Source organism: Herpailurus yagouaroundi, unplaced genomic scaffold, assembly GCF_014898765.1.
Source record: "Herpailurus yagouaroundi ecotype Mexico unplaced genomic scaffold, PumYag 77, whole genome shotgun sequence".
NCBI classification, from domain to species: domain Eukaryota; kingdom Metazoa; phylum Chordata; class Mammalia; order Carnivora; family Felidae; genus Herpailurus; species Herpailurus yagouaroundi.
In genome coordinates this window covers 53209877-53228656 of record NW_024412388.1, presented here as the reverse complement: position 1 = coordinate 53228656, position 18780 = coordinate 53209877, and the positions used below count along the sequence as shown (strand labels likewise).

At 40.9% G+C, this 18780-nt stretch overlaps 1 protein-coding gene across 1 annotated transcript in view; it reads right to left on the bottom strand.

Annotated features, from left to right (window-relative positions):
* Positions 1–4406: 4406 nt before the first annotated feature.
* ROR1 (receptor tyrosine kinase like orphan receptor 1) overlaps positions 4407–18780 on the bottom strand; it is a 400895-nt gene continuing 386521 nt past the window's right edge. The window contains exon 9 of the mRNA XM_040470488.1: positions 4407–8985. Coding sequence (XP_040326422.1) covers positions 7558–8985 — 1428 coding nt within the window. The 3' untranslated portion in view covers positions 4407–7557. The remainder of the gene's footprint in view (positions 8986–18780) is intronic.

Sequence of the window (18780 nt, the reverse complement as noted above, 5' to 3'; positions counted from 1 at the left end):
AGGATCGGGTCTCCCTTTATTTCATTCTCCACATGAGAACACCAATTGTTGAGAGATACCACATATAATATTATCTAATACAACTGTGACTGTGTGTGTGTGTGTGTGTGTGTGTGTGTGTATAGGGGTAGGGAACTGCTTAAAAGATGTAATTATTCTGGGCTTCCTTCACATATATTGGTTTAATATACCTCTTCATGGTGCTCTTAGTTGGCCCCGGGGATGATTCCAGAATTTCAACACGGGAGAAGCTTTGAGGTGGCAATCAGCTTGGGGGTATGAGGGATGACATATGGTCTAGGGATGGTCTAGGGATAGGTCTCGAAGCTGTTTTTACTTAGTGTATGTTTATTAGGGCCGGTTTGAGGGGAAACGATGGAAATTATTGAAGGGCTAAGCCCACCCCCACCTCATTGGCACTAATCCTGGGTGTTCTACATTATAGCATGTGCATGAATAATTAGGTGGAATACTTTGAGCTCTAAATATCTTACCACATTAGAAAATAATGTATCTCTTTATAAAAGTTGTTTAAAACACATTGAATAATAGCAACGTTACCACTTTCTGGGCATCTACTATGTGCCAGACAATTCTTAAAGTATTTAAATACATTCTCATTAAATGCTTGTAGCAAGTCTGAAAGACAGATACCCTAGAAAAATTATAAAATTATCTAGACTTTATTTTTTGATAACTTTGTGTCAGGTGCACTTCTCTGCAGCTTACATAAATTAGCTCATTTAGGTTAATTAGCTTCAATCCTAGGAAGCAGATACTTTCACAGATGAATAAATATCAGTTCAGAAACTTGTCTCAATTTGCATGGTTACCAAGGGGTGAAAGAGAGATTTAAGCTCAGGCAGTATGACATCAGAACCTTTACTCCTAACCTCTATGCTACATTTACAATATTTTACTGATAAGGAAATTGACATTCCCTTACTTACTCAAGGTTATCCAGATCATTTGCAGGAACACTTAAAAAGTATGCGCTGTATTCTCCCAGTCTCTTTATTCGGGTCCCATGAAGGAGGGCTAAGGATAGTGTTTTATGCTGTATCTGAGGAATTTATAGGAGATTTTTTCATTGTTTATTATTTTTTTTTGAGAGAGAGAGAAAGAGAGAAACAGAGAGAGAGAGAGAGAGAGAGAGAGAACGAGTGGGGGAGGGGCAGAGAGAGGGAGGGAGACACAGAATCTGAAGCAGGCTCCAGGCTCTGAGCTGTCAGCACAGAGCCTGATGTGGGGCTCAAACCCACAAACTATGGGATCATGACCTGAGCCAAAGTCAGACACTTAACCAACTAAGCCACCCAGGTGCCCCTATAAGAGATTTTAAGGTAGCTTTTCTGGTACATTCTTGGATGGTTCTGAGGTTATAATTTTCAGAATCTCCCTAATTTTGATAAGCTGCTTTGACAACTATTGCTCTAATGCAGAGATGGCTAGTAAGTTTCATCTCTGTTGCCATTTCTGATTGATTAGTAGGTTATCCAGGGCAGTATGTTGAAAATTTTAAGGCTAACTCTGAGTCTGCTGGAAAAGCATCTATTAGTGACATTTGGCATGAATGCAAGAGGAGAGAAGGGTGCTGGTGCTGTGGGTTTGCTCTTTCATCCACCCAGGGCTTCAGCTGAGTGGAGATTGTGTTCTTGTTCCCAACTACTTGCCCCCTTCCCTGCAAGGAGATTCTATATCCCTACCTGTGACTGTGAGGGTATGGCTGCACTGCCTCTCAGCAGGGTGAGATACATCCATGTCCTACAGTTGGGTTCATCTGCAGAGTTTGTGTTGACCCAGAGAATATGAGAAAAGGATGTGGCATACAGAACGTCCAAGCAGAACGTTTTCAAGTGCCCATATTTCAGTTCTGCCCCTTGCTCTTTTTTTTTTTTTTCCCCAGGCCATAAGAACAGCTGGTCCTTCCACGACCTGGGAGCAAGGCCGCAGCCCCAGACCTACCTCTGCTGACTGATGGAAATGAGAAGTAAACATAATGCAAGTCCCTGAGATTTTGGAGGTATGACTGCAGCCAAGCTGACCAATACAATGAATACACTCTGTTTCCAGAGTGAATTTGGGAAGTACAAATAAGTACTGTCATTTTGCCTGATTATTAGTTTTAGTCTTCCTAGGTTGATTCTTAGTTAACATCTAGATCACGCAATTGGGGTGTTTCAGTCTCCTTCAAGTAAGTGATCTTAATGGGTGTAGACTCAAAAGAAACCTTTCAGGGAATTGTATTAGAATAGGCCCGGATGACAGATGAAATGACCGTTTCTCTGTCCAAGGATTGCATTGGTCAAGGACCACTTGGTGTAGGATGAAGCCTGACCTCTCCCTATTTCTGCTGCAAAATTCACATGCCTCTAAGGTCAGGGAGAGCTTTAGCACTAATTTATGATCGTGGGCAGCAAGTTCTGTTGTTTTGCATGGGATGTGGATTTTGGTCAAGAGCACATGTCCAACAAAGACTGATATTGAGAACCACTCTCCTTCAAGTGGAACATTCCCTGAATTATCTTTATTCAGCATGTCAGGATACTGGCCTTTTTCAAAGTGTAAGGGATGTCCTATCTAATCTTAAAGAGGGGCCTTTCTCCCAACTTTACCATTCCCAGATAAGAATATTTACTAACCTGGTCACTTTGGTGAGACTATGCACCGTGTCAGGCCTTGTCAGCAAATGTTATAGTACTCGTTTGTGAATATGCATTTCATAGGCGCATATGATTCAGCTAGTCATAAATATGTCAGCAGACTTTCTCCCTGTATGTCTCCATTTTTTTAAATCTTCCCCGCCTAATTTCCTAGGGGATTACAATGACCTTGAGAACTCTGATGGTTTGTCTCTCCTTCCTCCGAGTTAACAGACTCCTTAGTACTCTTGGCATTTATGGTAACAAACTTCAGGTGCAGTCGTATTTTGGCTGCAAACAAGTTCCTCTTAGGCATGTGATCCCTTGTTCCTTTTCTTCTAAACTAGCATTTTCTCCTTAGCTTTTAAACTATTGCCCTAAAAAAATGCTATATAAATTAAGAGTATGAGCTTCACCCCTAGCACCTCCCGTGGCTCCTTATTGTCCTCCTTCAGAGCTTTCAGTCTCTACAGGCTGTGGGGAGCACAGAAACACAGCCAGCCAGCAAGGTCCGATGGGCTGCAACTGGCAAAAGAACACAGTGGAATGCGCCACAGGTGACTGCATCCAGCCAAGTGGGTCAAGTTGTCACAGGAAGTTCAGGGGAGAGGGGAGCCTCTGCAGCTGCTTCTGCCTGATGCTTTCTAGGAGCCAGATCTTTCTTCCTCCCAAGAAAGAGCAGCCTATCCCTGACCCGGACTGTGTGAAGTTGCAACACAGAGGAGAGCGCTTTTAGTTGTGTTAATCATCGCTGCAAGGAGTCAGAGAAAGTACACTAAGAGACCAAGTCTTTTGAGCTTGTCCACATGAAGGAAAAAGTTTTTGATTACTACCCAGGAATAGGGGTCTCGAGGGAGCTAGACAAGGTAGTCTTGTCAAAGGCTGGGGCTATTAGTTCTCTATCCAAGACAACAGCTACAAAGCATAAAACCAATTGTCAAATGGTTAAAGCAAAAGGATTTTACTGCTTAATTTTTCACTAAAACTTGATTTTCTTTAAGGGGAACCAAAGTGGCAAATGTGTTATTAAATGCTTACACATACATTTCTAAGGATGTAATGACCACACACCCCCCCCCACCACCCCGCCACTCGCCACCTCAATGTTTAGATCATAGGAGAGCTTGTTAAAACACAAACTGCTGGGTTCCATCCCCAGAATTTTGGATTCAGGGCTTCAAAGAGGGGCCTGAGAATTTGCATTTCTGACAAGTTCCAAGGTCTGCTAGTCTGAGGACCACACTCTGTGAACCACTGGGATAGGTAATCATCTTTGAACCACTGGGATAGGTAGATAATAGAGCTCCCTTTAATCAGTAGTTAGTGGTTTGTAGTAGGCATTATCTGAGGTGGTGTTGCAAATTTGCAGATGTTGGTGATTAGGGTAAGGCCCAAATCACAGAGCTGAAGGGATTGGGGATGGTGGGAGGGGAAGAGCCTGGAGAGACAGAAGGAAATAGGAGTGAAGGGCAGACTGAAGAATTCACATGAGAGGGAGAAACCCAACCTGACATCCATCTCACTGCCATGAGAGGTGACTGCTTTATTGAGTTTGATCGCTGAGGTGGTGACGAGAACTGTACCTAAAACAGATGGATAAGGCCCTGAAGGTTTTATTGCATTCCCTTCTGTATTAAAGAGCAGAATGGACAAGTTCTTTGAACTTTCATAATGATACTCATTTTCTTTGACAGTGTGTATTAATTGCCAGATGGGGAACTCTTTCTTTTGGGCAAAGAAGGTCATAAAGATAAGCTGTGACAATTAAATGGCCACATTTCTTTTTATTTTATCAGTATGATTGGAATCTAAGTTGAACATGATAAGATGTACACAGCTTTTTCTTCTTCAGAGTTTGAAGACATGATTTTTGATGTCTAAGTTCACACGGAAACAAGGCGGAAAAGGATGCAACTTTGAAAACCAATTTTTACATTCCATTTGGTTGTAAGGTAATTATTCAATATATTATTTTGATTTTAAAAACTAAAAGCTTGCCATATATAGTTGGATAGTATATGGTCATGAAATCATTGGGATCTTTTCCCTTCCACCTGTGGTCAGTGGCAAAAGAATGCCCAAATCTATTTTAAAAGCCTACTTAAAAAAAAAATCATTTCAATGAAATAGGAATTATAGTAAATAAGAATTATGATTCCTTTTTCTATGAAATGTCAATAATTAGAGAAATAATATTAAAATCCCCAAATACCTCCAGGATAGCAATATTCAGGAAATAATATTATATGGTAAACATTTTTAATAAACAGCAGCATAAAGTAATCAGTGTTTAATATCATCGCTGGTGTGTGAAATACAAATGCACATATCCTCAATATAAAATAGCCTTTTTGTCATTACATCCATGCTTGTCTACTTGAAATGCCCATAATAACAGATCAAACATTAAGTAATACAGTGATTAAATGCATGCAGTGAAAATAAGAAAAGATATGGGAGGGCAAGATATCTGAATATTGCCATGATATATTTGAAGGAAATCTATATCGAGTTAAAAAGAAACAAACAAAGGAAACAAAGAAACAGACCGGATATAAAAATGCAGAGATATATTTTCACTTCTGTGATACAAACCATAAACATAGTTTTGTGCAAAAAAAAAAAAAAAAAAAAAAAAAAAAAAAAAATAAGAAAAAAAAAGAAAAAAATCTGAAAATAAAGTCATCTTACAAAACATTGTCAACAAAGCGAAGGACATTTTTCAGTTTGTGAAAAAAATACCATTTTAATACAAAAGGGACTGTGTTATGTAGTATCACAGTGCTATCACAAAATACATTACAAGTGGTTTTGAAATTTGGTTTGCTCACCTTAATGACTTCAGTAAGTATAAAATGTTTAAAATAAATGTTATAGTTCTTTATAAAAAACTAACTTGAATTTACTTTTTACCATAGTAATGTTTTTCCAGAGTACGTATTTTACTGGCTCACGGAATGCTAATTTCCCTTTAAGGGACTCCTAGAAAAACTCAGATTCACTGAAATCATGTTTACTTAAAATAATAAATATCCTTGGAAAACAATTGATTGTCGTATGATATACAAAATTGTGGTTTGAATCTTCATCATTAAACAGTTGCATAGCAACAAAAGGATCCAAATTTCTCCTCTACCTAAAGTTAAGAAATGTAGCTCTTGAACCAGCTTACTTATGCCACAAAAATATTTCTTAATTTATCTTTCAACAAAACTGGATATAGCCAATTCTTTGAGTTCACAGTACCGATAAGTCCATGTTCATTGTTTGAAGATTCAGTGTTTGGGAAAATTGCAACACATTTGGTAAACAGATTTCCTTGATTTCTCATCCTAATTGCATTTTTTTTCTTTTTACAAAATTGAAACATCAATGTGCTTTACATTCTCCTCATCAGATATCATTTCCAGGAATTATTTTATATCCTGTAAAGTCTCTTTGTAAGTCTCTTTAGTTGTAAAATAGTAATGATTAAAAAAATGAGACCTTGAGACATTGTTCTTAGAATAAAGGAGTTATTTTTTAACAAGAGAAAAATCTAACATAACATTCCTTTCTATATAGAACTTGAAACCCATAAGAATTCTAAACTTGGCAAAAGATGGCTAGTAGGTAAGTGGCATGAAATGCACATTTGATGCCTCCCTCCTAAGGCAAAAATGATTATGTTTCTTCTATTCACCAGCTTCAAAATTTCAATTCATGGTTATCTTTGACATGAGAATTCAGTACCTGTGTTTAAAAAAAATACTGTAATGTTTTACAAAATAGAATTCATAGTCTTTGGATTCCAACTAATGCTATGAATAAATGGTCGTAACTCCTGGTGCTGGAATAAAATCTATGAACATTTCCAGATCAGAAAAAAAATAAAGGTGAGAGAAACTTTAACTAGGTATTGGTGTCATAGAGTTTCCTACTTCCCCAGAGTCCATTGATGGTGGGCCCCCTACACCTAGGAAGATTCATATTCAGGAGGTTGTAAGCACTAATGTGCTGGTCTGCAGCCATACCTCTATTCTTCAATCCTATTGTTCCAGGGAAGCTCCCGTGAGGCTGCCCATGGGAAACCTTGTTCCTCTCCCAGGGGTGCTGATCTAGGCCGAGGGACCATTTTCCTGACTGTGCTTCCTTTGGTTCCTCATTTCTAATGCAATGGAGTGAACTATCAACCAACAATCAATTCCAACATCCACGTCTAGCCTTCTTATGGTCTGATGCCCTATATTATTTCAAGGGCTCGTGTAAACACACTGTGGAAAACGATAATGTGGAGAAGGCCTTCGTGATCAGCAGAGGAGATTCACAAAGAGGCACATTCTGTACCTTCCCAAAGAAGCCCCACTGTGTAGATGGCCTCAGGGGATCTTACACTTGTCTTATGGCTCGTTTCCATCTGGGATTTCAAATTTTGCCTACAGTTTCCTCATTGATCCTGATCATTTTCATACAAGAATGCATAGAGTCTAAATTGAATCAACACAATTCCTGAACATTTGTCCTGAAGATAAGACAGCAGGTAGACAAATGCTACGGTATATACATTTTGGGGAGAGACCAGTCATGGCGAACGGAGGCAAATACACAAAGCACCATTTGACTTTCCTTTTTGGTTTGACATTTAATCATGAGATTCTTTTCTTCTTCACTGGTTTGCAGTTTTTAGTACGTGAAACCAGACGTACCAATCCCAATGCCATGTCGTGTACCCCTGATGGAGTGTTAATCCCACAATGTTTTCTTTTTCTGGCTGGTTGTCTGCCCTGCTTGGTAAGACACAGTTAAACTTCACAGAAGATACTTGTTGCAATGTCTGCTAAGTGAGAACCTTACTTTAATAAAAACATTTGAATTTAAATCTTTTCTACGGCTTTCTAGTTTTTCCTGTATACCACATTTACAAAAGTCATGCATTTTACAGTTCTGCAGAAATCATAGATTCGGTGTGTCCGTGAATATTGGAGTCTCCTAGCAAAGACGGTTGCTTTGAGTCTATTTTGTAGGGTTTTTGAGACTTGTTGCCAAAAACGGTGATACCCATTCCACTGGGATGATTTGGAATCGACATGTGTGGTAGTAAGGGAATGTTTGCTTCCTGATTAGATCCTGAAGAGGGCAAGCTGGTCACATGACCAGTGCTAGTCGACCCACTGGCACTGCTCGGGGACCGACTCTTGGGAGGCGGGCAATGCTGAATCACTCTGGGAGGGCCTGTCGGTTGGTAGTGGGTAGCTGGAAATGCCGCATAGCCAGGAGGTATTGGGTATCCATTGATGGGGATAAATCGCTGGTTCTGAGGTATTGGTGGGCCAATGAAACCAGCAATCTGGCCCTGTGGTGTAATACCCTGGCTCGGGAACATATAATTGGGATATCTGGGGTTACTGAGATTACTCACTGGGCTGGCGCTAAGGGAGGTTGTCTGTGTGGTAGCATTTCCCCCTGAAGGAGTAGTGGAGCTGGTGTGACTTGAGAGTCCCTCCCAGGACCGAAGCCGGACATGGATATCTTTAAATCTTGGTCTCCTGGAAGGAATCTCATTCCAGCACTCTGTCATGAGGCTGTACATTCTGGGTGGGCAATCTTCGGAGCATGGTAACAGCTGTCGTTTCCTTACCATTTCGATCACTTCCTGGTTACTAAATCCATAATACGGTTGCAGTCCAAAACTGAAGATCTCCCACAAGACAACCCCGAAGGACCAGATATCTGAATCAGAAGAGAATTTGCCATACATGATGGCTTCAGGGGGCATCCAGCGAATGGGCAGCAAAGACTTACTCTGCACCCTGTAGTAATCGGCAGAGTAGATTTCTCTGGAAAGCCCAAGGTCTGAAATCTTTACATGAAGTTGCTCTCCGATTAAAATATTGCGAGCTGCAAGGTCCTTATGGACAAAGAAGTGACTAGACAGGTACTCCATGCCGGCTGCGATCTGAATTGCTATGTGCAGAAAATCTCCGTGATCCAGGCTGGATTTTACGGTCCCGTCTTCGTCACTGCTACAGCCAACATCAGAATGTGGGGAGCGCATGATAAGGAACTCATGGAGATCCCCCTGATTCATATACTCAAAAAGCATACACACAGGCTGTTCCTGAGTGACAGCACCCAGAAGGCAGACGATATTGGGGTGGTGTAGTTCGGCCATCAGGGAGGCTTCCTGTTGAAATTCTGTCCATTGCTGGGGGTTGTTATAGTCTTTCAAGGTCTTTATAGCAACCAATTGAGCATGGTCCATGCCTGGGAGATAGAGATGGCCCTTATAGATCTTTCCAAAGGCACATTCCCCCAATTCTTCCATAAAACGTACAGCAGAGAGTGGCAGCTCTTTAGCCTTGCTCTGTACAGAAAGAAAGGAAAAGTGTAGTTGAAAACACTTAAGGCAAGACATCGTGGCATCTGAGAGGAGGGGTGGGGCATATAGAGAAAAGTTCTAGAAATCAGACCAAATAAAACACCGTAGGTCTATAAGTCTTTAAAATTGCTGGCCACAACTTAGAGGAGGTGCCACAGGTAACTGTCTATCATTCCACTCCGACCCCCCTCCCCCCATCTACATCCCCTGCTCCAATGGCAATTTCCTGCTGGAGCCTACCGTCTTGCTACTCAAAGTGTGGTTCTGGGACCAGTAACATCAGCATCTTTCAAGCTTATTACAAATGAGGGCTCTTGGGCCCACCTCAGACCTGCTGGATCAGAATGTGCATTTAACAAGAAGATCCCAGGTGATTTCATTGAACATTACAGTGTGAGAGGCGCTGCTGGAGAGAATACAGCCTTAATTCTTAGCCTGGGACATACAGTGTGTGTGATCTGGTCCTAACCCACCTACCCTTGCTACTTCTCTATATGATAGCATCACATTATTTAAATAGGTCTGCTCAGTGACCACCCTTAAACACCATGGCCATTCTTGCCTAATACCTCTGTTCCTGCAATGCTTTCTTATTCTTAGGATATTTATTGTGGGAAAAGCCATAGAAACCACAATGAAAGGCTGTCCTCCTGAGCGCTCCCAGTAGAGGTAGGGAGCTTTGTGAGCTTTGGAATCCACTCCTCTCTGCTCATCAGAGTTTTCCTTCTGAAACTCTTCGTGACCACTATGATCTTTGCATCCTCTGGCTTCCTTTTGCTTTCGTGTCTGAAGGCCACCACATGCAAGAGGCAGTGTGGGGGCTGGTTACATGCATGGCCTCCACAGTCAGACAATTAGAGTTTGAATCCTGCCTTTCCCACTTACCAGCTGTGTGACGCTAGGTACAGTATTTAATCATCCTCTACCTCAATTCCTTCATCTGTAAAATGGGATGATAATAATTGATAATAATTGCACTTATCTTAGAGGGTTCCTATGAATTTCTAATAGATTAACATTTTTAAAGTACTCAACATGATGCCTGGCACACAAGGGCTATTTAACTTTTAGGTATTACCTTGCTGTTGCTGTTCTTTTTATGAATATTTTGTCCTCTCAATCACATTTCATTTCCTTGAAGGGAGGCATTTGCCCTTCATACCAATTGATAACCTTACAGCTTCACAAGTGGGTTGTTTACTAATTGACCTTAAGACAGACAGGAAAAAGGATCTAGCTCACAATGAAAATACTAAATTGTGACATTTGATCGTGGCTGTAATATTTGAAATTCACCTCAAATCTAGCCTGACTTTGAGATGAATTTATTAAGAAAAAGATCATAAAAGGAATGCATTTGTACACAGACTGATTAAAAAATTTTTTTTCACGTTTATTTATTTTTGAGGCAGAGAGAGACACAGCAAGAATGGGGGAGGGTCAGAGAGAGAGAGGGAGACACAGAATCTGAAACAGGCTCTCTGAGCTGTCAGCACAGAGCCTGACACGGGGCTCAAACTCACAAACTGCGAGATCATGACCTGAGCCGAAGTTGGACGCTTAACCAACTGAGCCACCCAGGCGCCCCAATACATAAACTGATTTTAAAAATAATCTCTGCACTTCAAATATTTTAGAAAAAGATGATTGCTCTGAGTATTCCAATTAAAGGTGGCAATGTGGCAAATACATATGGGATTCAGAGCTCTCTGTGCAGAGTTTAAAACAACAGTTTAGAAAACGAAGTAAAAATATTTCTCTAATCCAAATTGTATTAATTTAAAATTCATGATGATTAGCTCTGTTCAAGGCTGATTTTCCAGGGCAAAATGCCCATTAACCTAATTATATAAGTGTAAATAAACATGTAGGAAAATACTCACTTAAGAGGATGAAATAAAATTGAGAATTTTGAAACATTAATTTGCCCATGCAAATAATATTTCCTATTATAAATATGTCTCATTTATTCATTAAAGCAGATCTCAAGGGGTTTGTATTTGGAAATGTCTTACAGGAAAGTTACTTCTGCTTAAAGTAATGGTACCACATTGCTTTAAACATGCAGTAAATTAAAACTTACTTATTGATCCAGTCCTATTCATTATAGTATTGCAGGAACAAAGAATTAGAAACAGCCTCAATGTCTACCTAGAGGAGACTGGTTAAATTAATTATGGCAAAGCCAATAATAGAATATTACATAATTTAAGAACGAGCACATTTTCTACGTGTTGATATGGAAATATCTCCAAATCTTATTGCTAAGTCAAAAATAAAAAGCGGGGCACCTGGGTGGCTCAGTCGGTTAAGTGTCAGATTTCAGCTCAGGTCATGATCTCATGGTTCATAGGATTGAGCCCCATGTCAGGCTCTGTGCTGACAGTTCAGAGCCTGGAGCCTGCTTTGGATTCTGTGTCTCCCTCTCTCTCTGCTCCTCACCACTCCCCCCCCCCAAAAAAGAAAAATTAAAAAAATTAAAAATAAATAAAAAGCAAAAGAATAGTTAATGCTGCATGCTGCTTTTGTGAAAGGGGTGAAAAAGAATGAATATATTTATGTTTATTTACATATTTCTTGAGAAACTGATTTGCTTTTTAAAAAAAATTTTCATTTCACTTATTTTCTTTTCTTTTATTATTTTTAATATAATTTATTGTCAAATTGGCTTACATACATTTATATTAGACAGAGAGTGCAAGTGGAGGAGAAGGGTAGACAGAGAGAGAGAGAGAGAGAGTGACAGAGAGGGAGAATCTTAAGCAGGCTCCATGCTCGGTGTGGAGCCTGATGCGGGGCTCTATCCCGCAACTCTGGGACTCAGCCAAAATCAAGAGTCAGATGCTCAATGGACTGAGCCACCCAGACTCCCTTGAGATGATTTTGCTTTCGTGGGAAGACCAACCCAAGGTGAATTTTTCCTGCATGATGTTGGGATTTCTATCACAATTTTTCCTAATGCTCTAATTGAGTCCAATTTATGCGAAGGTCCCCTGAATGGCATAGTAGGTGTTACTTTTGGACCTAAACAGGATCTCCAGCCTTTGGTAAGAGAGAAGGGTATGGGACTGAACAATAAAAAATTTTGAGGGAAAATAGGAATTCATAACTAAACTCAAGGAGTATTAGGTATTAGGACTACTACCTTTTCCTGCCCCTGCTGGAACTAATCCATAGGAAGTGCAGTATATTCAAACTGTGTGGCCTTTGGAATCATACCAATCTGAATTTGCACCCTGGACATGTTGTTTTCTATTAATATTAGTTAATAATTGTATAACATTTACTAAATGCTGGATACTGTCCTAAGCACTTAACAAATATTAACTCATTCATGACAATAATCCTGTGGGGGTAGGTCCTATATCTTAGGTGGTTGACGTTGAGCGAGTTTCTGAACTTTTCTGAACCTCTATTTCCATATCCATGAAATGATATGCAATTTACATAGTTACAGTAGGGATTAAATGCAGCAATGTATGAAAGTAATTTCCACCTAGTAAGTAATCTTAAATCAATCATATTATACTTATTGTGGAAGAAATCCAGTAAGTGAGGTAAATGCAAATGACTTATATCCATTTATAGCCTTAAATACTTCTAGCCAGTGTTCTATAATTCCCTTTATGTTGTGGTATTTATTTATTTATTTATTTATTTATTTATTTACATTTATTCACTCTTGAGAGACAGAGAGACATAGCACCAGTGCAGGAGGGGCAGAGAGAGAGAGGGAGACATAGAATCCGAAGCAGGCTCCAGGCTCTGAGCTGTCAGCACAGAGCCCAGTGCGGGGCTCAAACCACGAACTGTGAGATCATGAACTAAGCCAAAGTCAGATGCTTAACCGACTGAGCCACCCAGGCATCTCTATTGTTCTTTTCATAATGCATTTGAGGCACCCGGATGGCTCAATCAGGTGAGCATCCAACTCTTGATTTCAGCTCAGGTCATGATCTCAGGTTGTGAGATCAAGCCTTGCGTTGTGCTCCAGACTGAGTGTGGAGCCTGCGTGGGATTCTTTCTCCCTCTCTCTCTGCCCCTCTCCCCTGCTCACATGCTCTCTCTCTCTCTCTCTCTCTCTCTCTCAAAATTAATAAACACTAAAATAAATTAAAAATGCATTACATTTCCTCCTATTAATCTTTTCCTGTTTGTGTGTAGTTATTAGTAAAAACAAAAAAACACCTTAAAATCTTAAAAATCTTCAATCTCAAAACAGAGAATTTGTTTTGGAGCCCGAAGGTGGGTACAATTTGAGTGACATGTGGCCTGCTCCTCTAGGATTCTGGGAGATGCATACGGGTGGAGGGAGCAAGAACCCACGTGGAAGAGTAGATGGTGGCAGATGGGACAAGGAAACAAGCCGGCCAGGATTCTGGGGTCTGGAGAAGACGGGTGGACAGGACCTTGGCATCGGCCTGACACATAGCCCCTGGGGCTTCACAGCTAAGATGGGCTGCGTTCCCCTGCACTGAGGTAAGCAAATTAGTTCTCTGCTATTTGCCTTTGGAAAAAGAACTCTTACTCTTAGCATTTTGCACATGGAGAAAGAGGCTTGAAAAGCATCAAGAATTTTCAGAAGAGCCAAAAGAACCACACTTGCACTGCAAGCCCTTCTGTTTTGGGCCACACCATTTCTTTCTGAAATCAGAGAAGCCTGTTGGTGGGCAATCCCAGTTTGACACAGAAGGCCTCTGGAGGCTTAGCCTGGGGCCTGACACCTCACAGGGCTGTGAGGTCAGCCTTCAGTGTGTGGTCGCTCTATGGACTTCTAATTGTTCTTTTCCCCTGTTCAGACACATGAGAGCACATTTTGACCCTAAGTGTGTCTTCTCAGATCCCACCCATACCCGGTGGGCCATATGGCACAGAGTCCCAGCTCCTCTCTAGCCTATAGAAGGAAGGAACAGTTCACCAGGGCTTGTCATAACCAAATTTGGGGATTCCCTTTGGAAAGAAGCACAGAAAGCAACTAAAATGGCAGATTTCACAAAACCTTTCTTGGGAACACCTGTGCGGCAGCCGGCCTAGAAGTTACCAGAAAACCTGCTCAGAGCTTAGTTTCAGGGGAACAATTTACACAGTGATTTGCATTTTTAAAATGCTCAGGTTACTTGGTACAAATGTGTCTTAACTATAGACTCATTTTCAAATTTTACATAAATCCTGAACTAGTTAAAAAATCATAAAAACTCTTAAAGAAGCAGTCAGTAGACCCTACAGTGACGGCAGGAAATTAGCTGTATTGTTGAGGAACAGATGGTTTACATTATACAAACCCTTTAGGCTAAACTTGTTTAGGTCTGGCATATTGTAAATTATATTTTAGTAATGAAAGTGAAATGACCTCTGCTTGACCTCAAGTGGGGTTTGTCTGTTTGAACCCAATGTCGTGGAAAACTATGAAAGAAAATGAAGTCATAAAGTTTTGGCAGCTCAATTTTGGCTCATTTCAAGTTAAGGGGTTATAAATCTGTTTAGTTTTTGTTTGACAAGTATTTGTCATACAGGGATGTACAAAATGTAAAGAAGTGTAAAATACACATAAGGCACAGTGCCAAAGTAAACTAAGTACAAAGGAAAACTGAAATGAATAGGGTCCTGGGCTCCTATCTCTTTATCACTCCTTCCATTAGTTGAATGACAAGATGGGCTCAGTTTATTATATGCTGTAAGGCAATTAAGTACCTTAAAACTGAAACAGGCTTTCAGTTTAAATGTTAACATTTTTGCTTCTCAAAGTAAACACACATCTGCCTCACTGAGGTTTTAAAAATTCTATAATTTGGGGGGGGGGAGAGGAGGAGGAAAAATCAAAGTTGATGTAGAAGTTGGTAAGTTATTCTAAAATCCGAATCTGCTTCTTTCCTTAGAAATTTTTGAACAGCAACTCTATTAGGGTTTGAATGAGCTCTTCGCAGGAGGAGAAAGAAGGGAGAACATTTTAGATTACAGTCATTTAGATGTGAGTCAAATGTGACTCTTGTGGTCCTGTCTAACCAGCCGATGGAGGCCAGGCTGATGTTGGTGGCTTCCTTCACCTGAGTGACAAATACTAAGTGGGGACATGTGATGCTTTTAGATCTATTACCTTTGGATATGAAAGCAATGAACCAGGAGTAGGGTTTTTTTTTTTTTTTTACATTGTAATTATATAGGTGGTAGATGGATAAGGAGGACAGACTCAATGACTTTATCTCTTTCCACCTTTGAGAAGTTACACCTTAGGTGATAATACATTTCAAATGATTCCTCTGGGTGACAAAGCTTATGACTAACCTGCCATTTCCTGCCCACTCTACATAAGTGATGGCTGTAGGAAGAGGGGGAGGATTTCGTGATGGACGACATTTGCGTGCAGCAGGGATCCACAGATTTGCGACTTTGGGCTTCTAACCTGAACAGGGTATGAATGCTCTACTTTTGAGCCCAACTTGAAGTTGGACACAGATAAAAAGCTGAGTGACATGAGGGGGAGGGAAACAGAACCCAGAGTGGTTCTCCAGGACAGGAAGGTGGCTCCAACGGCAGATACTAAAAAAGAACTGAAGTTGTATTCATACAATTGACTCAAACCATCCCCTGTAGTCCCTGCCATCCTTGTAGTGGTTCCTTTCTCACGCCCTTTTACAAATCTCATTTGCTATACATTTGCTGATTCTAGCCAGACCCAAGTATCTTGAGGAGATGAGCTACAATGGATTGAATACAGTGGCATTTTTCCTCAGCCTCATTAAAATTAGAGGGGGATTTGGGGTAATAGGACATTAGCAGGTCCTTTTTTTTTTTTTTTTTTTTAAGCAAAGTTCTCTATGAGATCGATATTCCTTGGGGACTTGCTTGCTCTCTAATATCATCTCTGATATAGACTATATCAGCATAGTCTAATTCAGAGCAGGCATTGGAAGCCCCTGGAAGGCTTGTTAAAACACAGATTGCTGGGCCCCACTTCCAGAGTTTCTGATTCTGTAGGTCTGAGGTCCTGCATTTCTGACACGTTCAGGTGATGAGGATGCTCCTGAACTGAAGGCTTCACTTCAAGAACCAGCAGGATATGGCTTTCTAGGTCAGACAATCACTAGCAGTCTGGATCTCTACTCCTTGCATGATGAATGACCACAATGTGTCTGAAGAACCTGGTTGAGCAATTTTGACTTATAGAAGCCAGAGAAACTAATACTTTGCTTCAGAAGATGCTTTGGAAATGCCAGCTAAAGAAAAGATAAGGACCACTGACTGGTGTTTACTGTATTTGTATTCTGCTACTATCTTAATGAGATTCAAGGCTTTGAAATTAAATCACTCTATCCCTTGGGCTATGTCACCAGTTTATTCTATTTTCATGTGCAGCCTGTCGTGGGGGATCTTTTTTCATAGCTGGTTGTATCAGTCAGTCAACTGATACTGTATATGCTATATACCAAAGAGTATACATATAGAATAGTATATGAGGACCCATGCAAGAAGCATGAAGAGTAAAGACAGCTCTTGTCGTACATGTCTGTAATCTTGAGTTTAACAATAGCTACCATAGATTGAATACGTGTCCTGTGACAGACACTGAGACCATAATAAGGCCTATGAGCTGATTTTGGAGCGCTTATATGTTAGGCTGTTAAGTACTTTGTACATATTAACCCCTTTGACCCTTACAGCAACTCCATGAAATTGGTCACTCTGCCTATTACCCCCATTTTGCAGGTGGAAAATATGAGAAAGAGAGTGATTGCACAGCTGGTAGGTTGTATGTTGGACAGCAGAGTCTGTCTTCCCGGTGACTTCTCTAGGTGCTTCGCGCATCAGCTTGTTTCATCTTCATCACTATCCCATGAGATTCATACTGTGATGTCCCCATTTTATGGATCAAGAAATTAAGAGGTTGCTTAAGAAGCACACCTATTAAGTGGTGATGCCAAGATGCAAATTCAACTACGTCTGCTCCAAACCTGGAGCGTTCTTCCAGCAATAACTGGCAATTTTCATTTTGATCCTTAAAGGGCTTCACCATTTTAAAAGCATAAAGCGCACTGGTAGAAGACTGGAATGTCAAGGTATAGTTGCTCTCAGTCTCTGATCTAGATCTTACTCCTGTTGATTCTCTGTTGTCCTCATTAGTTGACTGGGACAAGTGAAGAAACCCTTTCCACAGCAGCCTTTGCCTGAGCTGGGCACAAGAGCCCTGGAGAACATATAAAATAGAGGTTTCTTAGTATCTGGACTTAACTGTTGACTAAACTTGCTTGACTCCAAAGCCTATTTTCCATTCTTGTGCATTTCCCTGGTTCTGAGGTAAGCAGTGTTCAAACTGTAAAGGAATGGACTCTACTCCTAAATGGAAGTGATTATGTTTTAAAAACTTAAAGGCCACAGGCATTCATTTTGGGAGGTTATGGACATTCTCAAAGACTACAGTCGAACTAAGTGCCTTCCAGCTAAGTGCCACCAAATTCTGGAGGGAGTTTCAACCAACAGTTTGCCACATTGGCCCAGAGTTCAGCTGCACTTCTCTGGAAGTGATTTAACTTCAGAAGCAGTTCTTTTCTGTACGACGTAACTTTCTGATGGTTACTTTGAATGTCTGGTGGTGACCAGGGTTGATTCTGTGGTGGCTACTTGACCATGTCAGTGGGAGAGCTTCTATCCTGCCTGGAAACAGGCAGAACAGAGGCTAGTAATTTCAATGTCAGCTTGAGCCACCAAGTGCTCATAACTTGAGCTCATGTGTTTTGGTCCACCTGAAAGTTACGGCAGTCGAGTGAAATGGGGAAGAACGTGGGCTCTGGACCTGGGCAGACCTGGGTTCAAATTTTGGCTCTGCCACTTAATAGTGGCATGAAGACTCACTTTTCTTACTCCCAAATCAGGCTTAAATCAGCACCCACTTCATAAGGTCATAATGGAGATTCCATTGAGATAATGTCTGTGATGTACTTTAGCTTATCGGCAATGCCACTTATAATATATCCACTTCTAACACTCATCCTCCCCACAAGTAAAGTTTCTACAGATGTAGCTTGAAGCTGAAGCTCTGTACTGGAAGCCTCCCAGCCCTAACCATCAAACCCTCTCCACCCTGACGGATTTTATCCAGGGTGTCAACAGGGTGTGTGGGGCAGGGGATTTATGCTAACTCCATTGGAATGGAATACCAGAACTGTCCAAAGAGCTACCTTTAGTATCTTTGCTGTGCTTCCCCTGCCTGTCTCCTCACCCAGCTAATGCTGTGGGCTGCTGGGTCCTATAGCTTCCTCCCAACCCACATTATCCTGTGCACAGCATTTGGTAGTTGACTGAAATATTTGTGGCTGTTTGTATCATCACTGTACCAAAATAATAGTAACTTCTAGAAATCAGGTTCCAGTGAAGTGCCAGACACACTATCTCAAATTGTCAAAAATATCAGATGTGAGAGTGATCTGCCTGCAACATCTGTCACCCCATTGATCGCCAGGGTTGATTTGGCTGATCGGACTGCCTAGCGGGTGTCCCCTTCCTCCCTCGCCACTCCATGAACATCCCTCCTGAAGCTGCCTGCTTGGCCAAAGAAGATGACCTTCCCCAATAGAGCAGGACTGTTCTTTGGTCAAGGGTATATAAGAAGCTGTGCTCCCTGGCTAGAACCTCCAAATAAGAAAAAGAAAAATCTCTAAGTACTCTTTGTATCCTTGTGTTTTTTAAATTTTGTTTTGCTTTGTTTTAAAGTTTATTTATTTATTTTTAGAGAGAGGTGTAGGGGGAGAAGGGCAGAGAGAGAGGGAGAGACAGAATTCCAAGTAG